General features: G+C 37.1%; 1 protein-coding gene across 1 annotated transcript; it reads right to left on the bottom strand.

Moving 5' to 3' along the window:
* Positions 1–8,793: 8,793 nt before the first annotated feature.
* LOC101119311 (olfactory receptor 4F6-like) lies at positions 8,794–9,738 on the bottom strand. Its single transcript, XM_027972190.2, has one exon. It carries the CDS (start codon positions 9,727–9,729, stop codon positions 8,794–8,796), a length of 936 nt encoding a protein of 311 aa, XP_027827991.1. The 5' UTR covers positions 9,730–9,738.
* Between the last annotated feature and the right edge of the window lie 3,798 nt (positions 9,739–13,536).

Consider the following 13,536-nt stretch of genomic DNA (forward strand, 5'->3'; position numbering starts at 1 on the left):
CAATTTTGTTTATCTTCTCAAAGAACCAGCTTTTAGTTTTATTAATCTTTACCATTGTTCCTTTCATTTCTTTTTTATGTATTTCTGCTCAGATCTTTATGATTTCTTTCCTTCTACTAATTTTGGGGGTTTTTTTGTTCTTGTTTTTCCAGTTGTTTTACATGCAACATTAGGTTGTCTATTTGATCTTTTTCTTGTTTCTTAAGGTAGGATTGTATTGCTATAAACTTCCCTCTTAGGACTGCTTTCACTGCCTCCCATAGGTTTTGAGTTGTCATGTTTTCATTTCCATTTGTTTCTAGAAATTTTTTTATTTCTTCACTAACTTGTTGGTATTTAGAAATGTGTTGCTTAATCTTCATGTGTCTGTGTTTCTTACAGTTGTTTTCTTGTAATTGATATCTAGTCTCATAGCATTGTGTTTGGAGAAGATGCTTGATGCAATTTCAAGTTTCTTAAATTTACTGAGGTTTGATTTGTGACCCGAGATGTAGTCTATCCTGGAGAATGTTCCATGTGCACTTGAGAAGAAGGTGCATTCTTCTGCATTTGGATGGAATGTCCTGAAGATATCAATGAAATCCACCTCATCTAATGTAACATTTAAGATTTGTGTTTATTAATTTTCTGTTTTGATGATCTGTCCATTAGTGTGAGTGGGGTGTTAAAGTCTCCTGCTATTATTGTGTTACTATCAATTTCTCCTTTTATGCCTGTTAGTGTTTGTCTTATGTATTGAGATGCTCCTATGTTGAGTGCATAGATATTTACAATTGTTATGTCTTCTTCTTGGACTGATTCCTTGATTACTGTGTAGGGTCCTTCTTTTTTTTACTTTAAATTTATTTATTTTAATTGGAGGCTAATTACCTTACAATATTGTATTGGTTTTGCCATACATCAACATGAATCCACCATGGGTGTGTACACGTGTTCCCCATCCTGAACCCCCCTCCCACCTCCCTCTCTGTACCATCCCTCTGGGTCATCCCAGTGCCTCAGCCCCAAGCATCCTGTATCATGCATCAAACCTGGACTGGCAGTTCGTCTCTTATATGATATTATACATGTTTCAATGTCATTCTCCCAAATCATCCCACCCTCTCCTTCTCCCACAGAGTCCAAAATACTGTTCTATACATCTGTGTCTCTTTTGCTGTCTCACATACAGGGTTATCATTACCATCTTTCTAAATCCAATATATATGCATTAGTACACTGTATTGGTGTCCTTCTTTATTTCTTGTAATCTTCTTTAAGGTCTATTTTGTCTGATATGAGGATTGCTACTCCAGCTTTCTTTTGCTTCCCATTTGCATGGAATATATTTGTCCATCCTCTCACTTTCAGTCTACGTGTGTCTTGAGGTCTGAAGTGAGTTTCTTGTAGACAGCATATATATGGGACTTGTTTTTGAATCCATTCAGCCAGTCTGTGTCTTTTTGTTGGAGCATTTAATCCATTTACATTTAATTATTGATATTATGTTCCTATTGCCACTTTCTTAATTGCTTGAGGGTGATTTTGTAGATATTTTTTTTCCTTCCCTTGTATCTCTTGACTATTCAAGTCCGTTTAACATTTGTTGTGAACCTGGTTTAATGGTACTGAATTCTCTTAACTTTTGCTTGTCTGGAAAGATTTTTTTCCCTCCATCAATTTGAATGAGATCCTTGCCAGGTACAGTAATCTTGGCTGTAGATTTTCAGTACTTTAAATATATCCTGTCATTCCCTTCTGGCCTGCAGAGTTTCTGCTGAAAGATCAGCTGTTAAGCGAATAGGGTTTCTCTTGTATGGTACTTGTTGCTTCTCCCTTGTTGCTATTAATATTCTTTCTTTGTGTTTAGTCTTCGTTAGTTTGATTAGTATGTGTCTTGACGTGTTTTGCCTTGGGTTTATCCTGTATGGGACACTTTGTGCCTCTTGGACTTGATTGACAATTTCCTTTTCCATGTTGGGGAAATTTTCAACTATAATCTCTTCAAAAATTTTCTCATAACCTTTCTTTTTCTCTTCTTTTTCTCAGACCCCTGTAATTCAAATATTGGTGCATTTGATATTGTCCCAGAGGTCTCTGAGACTATCCTCAGTTTTTTGCATTATTTTTACTTTATTCTGCTCTTCAAAAGTTATAACCAACATTTTATCTTCCAACTCACTGATTCGTTCTTCTACTTCAGATATTTTGCTTGTTGGGACCTAACAAATGCCATGATAGGCTTCAGGGACTAAGATAGGACTCATGGGAAAGGCTGAGTCATTGCCCAGTGAGGTCATCCCCGCGGATGCCAGGACTTGTCTAATCAGCATACTCCCCATAACCTGGTTTGAGTTTATCAGGATGTGAAAGACATCCCCCTGCAGCCAATAGCCAATTAGTAAATACCAGGAAACCCCTGCAGCCAATAAAGTTTAGCCAATTAGTAAATACTAGGAAACTCCTGCAGCCAATCAGCCCTTGCCAACTCTCTGTTCTAAAACCTATAAATACTGCTGTAAATCTGGGCTCAGGGCTCCTTGCTCCACTCCACTGCGCTGGATGTGGTGAGAGCCCTAGCTTGAGCTGGAAATAAAACCTCTTCATGCTTTTGCATTGCTGTGGACGTCTTATTCTCTCAGTTTTGGGGACTCGGACTCTGGGCATAACATTGCTATTGATTATTTCTAGAGTATTTTTAATTTCAGTTATTGTTTTGTTTGTCTCTGTATGTTTATTCTTTAATTCTTCTACGTATTTGTTAATTTATTCTTCCATTTTCTCCATTTGTTTTCAAGGTTTTTCATCATTTTTACTATCATTATTCTGAATTCTTTTTCAGGTAGTTTGCCTATTTCATTTTAATTTATTTGGACTTCTGTGTTTCTAGTTTGTCCCTTCATTTGTGTAGTATTTCTCTGCCTTTTCATTATTATTATTTTTTTTAACTTACTGTGCTTGAGGTCTCGTTTTCCCAGGATTCAAGGTTGAATTCTTTCCTCCTTTTGGTTTCTGTCCCCCTAAGGTTGGTCCAGGGGTTTGTGTAAGCTTCCTATAGGGTGAGATTTGTGCTGAGTTTTGTTTGTTTGTTTTTCCTCTGATGGGCAAGGCTGAGTGAGCTGGTAATCTTGTCTGCTGATGATTGGGTTTTTATTTTTGTTTTGTTTGTTGTTTAGATGAGGCATCCTGCACAGGGTGCTACTGGTGGTTGGGTGATACCAGGTCTTCTTTTCAAGTGGTTTCCTTTGTGTGAGTTCTCACTTTTGGTGGCTCCGAGAGTAAAGCATCTGTCTACAATGCAGGAGACCCGGGTTCAATCCCTGGGTTGGGAAGATCTCCTGGAGAAGGAAATGGCAACTCATTCTACTACTCTTGCCTGGAAAATCCCATGGATGGAGGAGCCTGGTAGGCTACAGTCCATGGGGTCATGAAGAGTCGGACACAACTGAGTGACTTCACTTTCACTTTCAGGGTTGGTTCTCTGATAGTCCAGGGTCTTGGAGTCAGTGCTCCCACTCTAAAGACGCGGGGCTTTATCTCTGGTCAGAAATGAAGATTCCATAAGTGTTTTGTTATGGCATTAAGTGAGATTAAAACAAATATCCAAAAGCGAGAAACCAAAGATGAACCTCAGACAAATGGCAGTAAGAAAATCAGGCAAATAATAATTAAAATAATGGAATATACACATATACATATGCACCCATGAGCAAAGTCAAAACAGTCCAAAAAAATAAAGTACAGTAGATTGACCAGGTGAACAATGTAAATCAATATTCATACTTATCAGTTAACAAAACTAACTAAAGCACAAACGGGAAAACAAAACTAAAACAAGGTACCAAGTGGGGAATAAAGCAATGAAAACAAAATTAACAAATATGTTGAGAGGAAAGGAAAGAAAGAATAGATATGCAAAGTTAAATATAGGTAGATGAAGAAGATTTGTATACATTAAAGATTAACTGCCAGGGGGAAAGAACAGTAGTAAAGGCAAAGGAATAAATGCCCCAAAAAATAGGTTTTTAAAAATTAAAGTTATAAAAAAAGAGAAAAAAAATGGACGAGAAACAAAAAAGGAAAACTCCACAGATTGTAACTGAATATACACATATACATATATACCCATAAACAAAATCAAAACAGTCCAACAAAAATAAAGTACAATAGATTGACCCTGTGAGCAAAGGAAACCAAAAATTATATCTACCAGAACAAAACTAACTAACTAAAGCACAAACTGGAAAACAAAACTAAAGCAAAGTGCCAAGTTGGGAATAAAGCAATGAAAATAAAACTAACAAATATGTTGAGAGGAAATCAAAGAAAGAAAAGAAAGACTAGATATGCAAAGTTAAATACAGGTAGATGAAGAAGATTTATATACATTAAAGATTAACTGCAAGGGGAAAGGAACAGTAGGAAAAGCAAACAAAGGAATAAATTTAGGAAAAATATTAGGCTTAAAAAATTAAAATTACAAAAAGAGAAAAGAAAAGGAAAACTCCACAGAACTGCAAAAGCCCAAGTAGAAGCAGAGGTTTATATCAACAATAAAAAAAATTTGACAGAGGAAAAAAAAGCTCGAAACTTAATTAGATTTTATAATGCCAATAAAATCAACAACTACAACAGAAGGGGATAGAAAGGAAAAAGAAAAAGAAAAAATCCAAAAGAATCTACAGATCAAGTCAAAACATGAGAATAGTAAGTGTTTGAGTCACTTTTTGTTGAGTCACTGCTGTCAGAGTCCTTTCCCTCGCTGGGAAGTCACAGTCCATCTCATCTTCCTACGATGCCCTCCAACACTATGCTGATCTCTGGACATGCTATGGGGGTAACTCAGATTCTAATCAGGCCATATTTCTCTGTGTTCTTGCCTACAATGTCCACAGGTATCAGAACTAGTGCTTTTTCTTTTGTGGGAGCTCTCAATGACCTTATATATATTCCATAGGCAGAATCTGCCTAGTTGATCGTGTGGATTTAATCTTCAGCTTGCACAACTAGTGGGAAGGTTTGGGGTCTTCTTCCTTAGCCACAGTAACCCTGGGTTTCAGCTGTGGTTTTATTTTCACTTCTGTATGTGGGTCATCCACTGGGGTTTGCTCCTGAGGCTGCCCTGGAGGACTTGGGTTTGCCCCTGTGAGGGCCAGGTGTGGAGGTGGTGCAGCTTCTTGGGTCGCAGGGGTTCAAGCAGCACCAGGTACTCAGGGGAGTTTGTGGCTAGGGCAGCAGGAAATACAGTGCTCTAAAAGGGTATGGCAACCAGTATTGGCCAATACACGCCAGTATTCTCGCCTGGAGAACCCCCTCCCCTGACAGAGAAGACTGGCAGGCCACAGTCTACAGGGTCACAGATTTGGACACTAGTGAAGCAAGCCTGCGCACAGAGACACAGCCTCCTTTTGCTGGTCGCCGCTCTGCCCCAGGGAGAGTTGATCGTGAAGGTGGTGATGTTGCTTGGCTTGTAGGGACCCAGGTGGCACCTGGTGTGCAGGGACATGGAAAACCTCTGCCACAGGAGCTATGGCCCTGTCAGAGTCTTTTTTTGAGCCCCTTGTAGCTAGGGATCAGAAGGCCTCTTTGGCCAGTCTTTCTCCATAGCTTCCCCCCGCTCAACCCCGTTCAGGTACTTAGAGGGCTCCCTTGCCTGGGGTCCTTCTCTGTTGTTTGGAAGGTCAGACACATAGAGGGCCCCCCTGGCTGGGGTCCTACTCTGTAGATCAGCATGTCAGGCACTTAAAGGTGCACCCTGGGTGGGATCCTGCTCTTTAGTTCAGTGGTCAGGGATTTGATGGGCCAGCCTCTCTGTTCAGCTGCTGATGCTGTGTCTGGGGAGAAAGAGGCTATGGTGATGGCTGCATCCCCTAATGCAAGACTCAGCAGTATTGCCTTGCTTCTGTGGCTGCCTGGCTTTCCTCCACAGGCATTTCCCACCACAGTCTCCTCCCTCACATCCCCTCGATCCATCTCTCCTCAGTCAACAGCAGCCCTCTCCCTGGGATTGCTCCACAATTCCTAAACTCCAGCTCCCAGACACTGCGCCTTCGAGGAGACCTGCATCCGTGTCTCGGGTATGTATGGCTGTGGCAAGGACTGTCTGATTCAATTTAGGCTGTCACAGATCAGCTGTTTCACTCTCAGCCTTAAATGTTTCTCCTCTGACTCAGACAATTGCCCCTATGTGGGGATCGGATCCCCGCTTCAGTTTCCCCACTCGCCGAGGACAGGCAGTCCTACTAACTCTCCTGTTTCTCCCCCTAGTTCCTTCATCCTACAGAGTTTTGTGTGGGTCTATATATTCTTTTCCTCTGGTCAGGTACTCCTGTCCACTCTCAGCTGGTGTGCATGCACTTCTGTGTCTGAAGCTGCATTCCTGATGTATCTGTGGAAAGACATGTACTCTACCTCCAACTACTCCTCCACTATCTTGTTAGGAATATTTCTTTTTCACTTCTAAAATATAACTTGGTTCTTTGTTAGATACTGTTTCTGTCTGTAATTTAACATTCAGTTTTTCAACTTCCTAATGTCGCTCTTGATTTTATAAGTTATTTTACACTCTTTGCTAATTTCAACAATTGAGTATTTGTGGTCTGTCTGTTTTCCTCTTAATTTTCAGTCATATATCCCTTCTTCTTGCATATCCCATAATCATTATAAAAAAATTATTTTTTGTATTTTACACATTGTACATAAAAGATCATGCAGTTCTGACATAATATTCCTCAACAACCTATCTACTGTCTCCTCTATGAGGCAAAAAAGGTTAAGGTATGATCACTTCAATCCAATCGAGTACTGAGCCTATTTGAATCTGAATGCAGTTTTTATAAGACTTGATACACTCCAGTTTGTTCTTGTGCCATGAATATATTCTTTCCAAATTTGGATTATGATTTTAAAAGATCTTTGTCTCCTCACTCTGAAGAGTTCAGGTGATTCAGTTTTGCCCTTCAGAACTTTTGTGCTTACAACTTCAGTCTTTTCCCTTCTCTTGCTAGTTTCAAAAGTAAGATAAATTGTTCAAATAGAAATCTGGGTTTACACTGTTCTTTTTAATTAATGTACCTAAGAAGCATCCACTAAAAATAGAAATAAAAGCAACAAACAGGAAAAATATAAAATACACAACTGATTGTATAACCCTAAAAGAATCTCAGATCACAAACACTCAAACATAGTTTTGCAGGGAATTTGGCTCAGTCTTCTAGTTAACAAAGCAAACTATAAATTAAATCAGTTTTGTAATTTATACAGATTATACACACTAACACATATTTGATATCATGTTTTGAGGCAAAAAGGAGTATAAAAGATAAGTTACCTGAGAAAAATAGTCAGCAAACAATTTGGATAGAGCAGTTGTTGGATAACAATAATACCAGCCAGGATATGATCAAGTCAATATGTTCCGATGTTTGAGGAATATTCATTGATGGATTAAGTCACAATTTCAAACAGCATGAAACAGCAATGTATACATAAATTTCCCTGCCCTAGGCCAAATGGAGATGAGTTGAGTCCATTGAAATTGAGGCAAACAATTGGAGCATAGTTTCCAATTCGTGAAACATAATATTTCTGAGTCTTTCTCTGATGCTTTTCCTCCTGACATCTGTCAATCTCCCCTGATTATACTACCTTATCACTTTTTTTTTTTAGTCTCTATAAATTCTTTATTTATTTTTTATTTATTTTTTTTTATTTTAGTTTTTTATTTTTTAAATTTTAAAATCTTTAATTCTTACATGCATTCCCAACCATGAACCCCCCTCCCACCTCCCCTCCCCATAACATCTTTCTGGGTCATCCCCATGCACCAGCCCCAAGCATGCTGCATCCTGCGTCAGACATAGACTGGCGATTCAACTCACATGATAGTATACATGTTAGAATGTCATTCTCCCAAATCATCCCACCCTCTCCCTCTCCCTCTGAGTCCAAAAGTCCGTTATACACATCTGTGTCTCTTTCCCTGTCTTGCATACAGGGTCGTCATTGCCATCTTCCTAAATTCCATATATATGTGTTAGTATACTGTATTGGTGTTTTTCTTTCTGGCTTACTTCACTCTGTATAATCGGCTCCAGTTTCATCCATCTCATCAGAACTGATTCAAATGAATTCTTTTTAACTGCTGAGTAATACTCCATTGTGTATATGTACCACAGCTTTCTTATCCATTCATCTGCTGATGGACATCTAGGTTGTTTCCATGTCCTGGCTATTATAAACAGTGCTGCGATGAACATTGGGGTACATGTGTCTCTTTCAATTCTGGTTTCCTCGGTGTGTATGCCCAGAAGTGGGATTTACCTTATCACTTCTGTCTGCTACTTTTCTTACACCATTTTATTGCCACAGGTTTTAAATCCTCCCTTACATATTTTTTTGTCTTTCAGAAAAAATATAAATTTTTCTTATCATAGGTTAAAATTAAAGGACAATTAGACGTTTCATAGTTCCCACAAAGTTTGATAATATTAGTTATGTTAATCAATTGCTCAAATTTAATTGGATAACTGAATTCAGGTATTCTAATGTGTAAGGCTGTACACTCAGAAGATTCAAAGTCTGCAACTGATGCTTTTTCAAAATCTTCCACCAAACATTTCCCAGGGTTTTAATTTGGCTGACAAACAACCTGTTACCCAGAGAATTCAATGTAATCTCATAATCAATGGTCTAGTCTGAATACTATAAAATGGTGACTGTCTTTAAAAACAAAAATCCCCAATTTTTATATATTTATTTAAACATTTGTATTACATGAAGTTGTTTGAAGTAATTTGCACTCTCATGAGTTACTTAGGAGACCTTCCTCAAACTCAGGAGCTGATTACTTAGTCTGCTCATTGCTGTCTTCACATCCTTGTTTCTCAGCGTGTAAATGGCAGGATTCAGGATGGGTGTAACCAAAAAGTCTAAAATGGCAAGAAACTTATCCACTGTCACTACAGGAAATGGCCACATGTAAACAAAGACGCAGGGTCCAAAGAACAAAACCACCACAGTGATGTGTGCTGACAGAGTAGAGAGGGCCTTGTGCAAACCACATGAAGAGCGTTTCCATACGGTGACCAGAATGAAAACATAGGAGATGATCAACAAGAAGAAAGTGCCCATGGATATGAACCCACTGTTGGCAGTGACCATGAATTCCATTCTGTAGGAATCTATGCAGGCAAGTTTGATAAACCAAGGAAGGTCACAGTAAAAACTGTCGATTTCATTAGGACCACAGAAAGGCAAATGGATCACAAAAGCTAACTGGACCACTGAGTGAATGAGGCCAGTAGCCCAAGCACCACACAGAAGCAAAAGGCACACCCGAGGGTTCATGATGGTCAGGTAGTGCAGGGGCTTACATATGGCCACATAGCGGTCTAAGGCCATGGCAGTGAGCAGCACCATCTCAGATCCACCCAGGGTGTGAAGGACAAATATCTGGGTGGCACACCCCTGGAAGGATATGGTTTTGTGCCCAGAGTACAGGTCAGAGATCATCTTAGGAACTGTTAAAGTAGAAAAACACAAATCAATAAATGAGAGATTGGCTAAAAGGAAGTACATGGGGGAATGTAGATGAGGGTCAAAGGTCACTGTTAGCACAACAAGAAAGTTCCCTAGAACAATTGTTACATAAAACACTGTAGAGAAGGCAAGGAGGAAATGCTGCACTGATAATGAGGTAGAAAGCCCCAGGAACACAAATTCAGATACAGAATAATTTGCTTTACTCATTGACTTTGTGAATGACTTTTACCTGAAAGGAACAAATAAAATTAGTTACAAAGGAACACGCCAGAGATACTGATAGATATCACTGTGCTTTAATTTCTGATATTAAAGAAACTCTTCACTCTGGATCACAAAATGTCTTTTTAAAATTCATACAAGAGTTTATTCATTATCAAATACTCATCAAGAAGCTACCATGAAGACCTCACATGTTCTTGGCACTGTGCCACATTTAGGGATAAAATGCAGTCTGTCATTAAACTAGTTGTGAAGCTAGGCATTAAGTAACCACTTACATAACCAGATGAATAAAAGCTGCTATGATATTTGAAAAAAAAAAAAAAAGTGCTTAGAGGACTATAAAAGCTCATAGTCATGTCATCTACCCTGACCTGGAAGATGTTCATGGTAATATCTATGTGAGGAATGGAGTTAAGTAAATGAGGAAAAATAGGAAAAGTGATCTATCCAGAGGAAAGGTATGGAAACTGTTGTGAAACATGAAGAAACAACAATTTGCAATAAATAAAAGACAACCAGTACAGATCTGATCAAGGTAAAATTCCACAGGTGTGCTAAGAATTTGATCCATATTTCAGAAGTGATAGAAACCCACTGAGGCAGAATAGTGACATATCATATTTGTGCTTTAAAAAATTTAGAGTATCTGCAAAGTAAAGAATTTAATAAACTAATTAAACTTTAAATCTTTTTGCACAGCAAAGGAAATCATAAACAAGATGAAAACACAACCTTCAGAATAGAAGAAAATATTTGCAGACGAAGCAACAGACAAAGGATTAATCTCCAAAATACACAAGAAGCTCATGCAGCTCAATATAAAAAAAAAAATCAATCAAAAACTTGGCAGAAGATCTAAACATTTCTCCAATGAAGACAAACAAATTGCCAACAAACTCATGAACATCAATAATTATCAGAGATATGAAAATCAAAACTACAATGAGGTATCACCTTACACCAATCAGAATGGCCATCATCAAAAAATCTACAAATAATAAATGCTGGAAAGGGTGTGGAGAAAAGGGAACCCTCATGTACTGTTGGTGGGAGTGCAAATTGATACAGACACTATGGAAAACAGTATGGAGACTCTTAAAAAAACTAAAAATAGAACTACAGTAGGACCCAGCAATCCCACTAATGGATGTATACCCAAAGAAAACCATAATTCAGAAAAATACACACACCCTGATATTCACAACAGCACTATTTACGATAGCCAGAATATGGAAGCAACCTAAATGCCCACCAACAGAGGAATGGATAAAGACACGGTACATATATACAGTGGAATGTTACTCAGTCATAAAAAGGAAGGAACATGGGTCATTTGCAGAGATGTGGATGGACCTAGAGTCTGTCACACAGTATGAAGAAAGCCAGAGAAAAACAAGTGCCATATATTAATGCATATATGTTGATTCTAGAAAAACATTATTGATGATTTTACTTGAAAAGCAGAAATAAGGACATAGACATAGAGAAGAAATATATGATATCAAGGGGGAAATAGAGAGGTGGGAGGAACTGGGAGATTGGGATTGACACATATATATGGTACTATGTATAGAAGAGATAACAAATGAGAACATACTTTATAGTACAGAGAATTCTACTTAATGCAATGTGATGATCTGAATTGAAAGGAAGTCCAAATGGTAGGGGATATATATATGCTTATATACATACATATGACTGATTCATTTTGTTGTACAGTAGAAACTAAAAGAACATTGTAAAACAACTATATTCCAGTAAAAATCAATTTTTACAAAAAAGAATGTAGTAGAATACATTAGAGGGAAGGGAGAGAGACAGATTAGAAGTCTAAGGGCCATTATCAAATCAGTATAGAAATAATAAATTTGCCCATAAATGGGTATTGATACAGCTTACCAAACTTGTCAAAAATAAACTGAATATCTTATCTTACAACTGCAGCTAAAATTAATAATTTAAAAAATAAAAGAAACATACATGAAAATGGAGGCTTATTTTTAGATAATACTTTATATACCAAATCTCTTTCTAAACATATGTCCACATGTGCAAATCATGCAGAAAAAAAAATTACAGTTTAAGATTCAAAATCTAAAGTATCTATATAAGTTTAAAAAATAAATGTGGGGAAATAGTCATTAAAACAATGACAAACCAAAACACTATGGACTTGTTATTATGTTTGCAGAAAAATTTCAGAGTTAAAAAATCCTGAGGCTGTGAGAACACAGACTCTTTCATACTGTATAATTCAAGAGTACAAATTCATATACCTTCTCCAGAATACAATTTCAAAATCTATTTCAAATATTTTAAAATTGCCTTATATTTAAGACTCCCATTACAAAAAATTTTTCTTAAGGTAATAATAACAGATGAGATAAAATACTTAGCTATTGTGGCAAATGTTACACAACATGAGAAAAATTAAAGTTGTATATAACCTAAATTCAAAACAATAAGAAACTATATTTCAATACAATAGTGCATTCAAATGGGAAAACCACTCAACCTAATAAGTAGAAAAACATCATGAAAAAATTTATAATGAACCTTAAATTTTAAAAAGCAGCATACAAAATAAAATTATAGAAAACACAATTTCAAAAACTTAAGCCTGGAAAATAGACATAAAGGATAAGCAAAAGAATGTTGATCTCAGCGCGCACACGCGTGTGTGTGTGTGTGTGTGTGTGTGTGTGTAACTATCAGTTTGAAACATATGAAATTGGTGTTTCACTAGATTAAAAAACTAAAATACCAATTTTAAAGGGTTCTAACTAAAATATTAATTTATTTTTTACCTTATAAGGTTTTCTAAACTACCTTTCCTTTTTATAACCAAACATTATTAATGCTTAGTCCACATCCGAATTGAATATCATGTGTCCCCCACTTGTACTACCGCCATCAAGCTTTCTTCCAGGTCTTCACCACTAACACATATTCTTTCCCAGGTCATCACTTCTCCTTATGCCACTGTGCATCATGCCCAGTTTCCAGTCTGGGCACAGCCTGTACCACATAGGCGAGTAGGAGCACCACCATGGAAACACTATAGCCAATAACAGATTTGAGGGCAGCCAGGCCAGGCAGAAATGAGCTTCCTGAGGGTTATGGAGATGGAACAGGAATTGTAGCCAAAATAAAACATGACAAGGGTGATACTAGCAGACCCTGACAAAAGGGCACTAGATTTAGAATTGTACAGACAATAACTGGGTAAATCAGAGTAGAATTGAACAGAAGAAATGGGACAATCACTGAGGTTACTGATATTGATATAGTATAGTAAAAGCAGTGATATAATTCTATATTACAGAGGCCTAAAGTGAAGTCTTGTAGAACAAAATGAATAGCATGATTCTATTTGTATGCATGTAAAAACACCTTAAAGAATAAATGTTTAACCTTTAAGAAATATTACTATAGTAAACTGTGAATGAGTATATGTGACTTGAACTTCCTAAAATCCTTACATCTGCATTTTAGATAACTTTTACAAAGAATTAACATTTGTAATAAAAACCATAAATTTTATAAAATAGAAATAAAAATTCAAGATGCTGAGCATATTAAATGAAAAAATATAACACAAATATTGAAAAAAATGAGATGAAACTTTACAGAGAGATGATCAACTCTTTTCTGAATCAAAAGTATCAGTATAACAAAAATTCTAAGCAAGGGGTCCATCTTGAGGTGTAACCTTTGCATTTTTATGTTTTAAAAACCATCTTTTCTGGAAGCATGTGTGTGCATGTGTATTGATGTATTTCTTGATTG

Source organism: Ovis aries, chromosome 7 (assembly GCF_016772045.2).
Source record: "Ovis aries strain OAR_USU_Benz2616 breed Rambouillet chromosome 7, ARS-UI_Ramb_v3.0, whole genome shotgun sequence".
NCBI classification, from domain to species: Eukaryota; Metazoa; Chordata; class Mammalia; order Artiodactyla; family Bovidae; genus Ovis; species Ovis aries.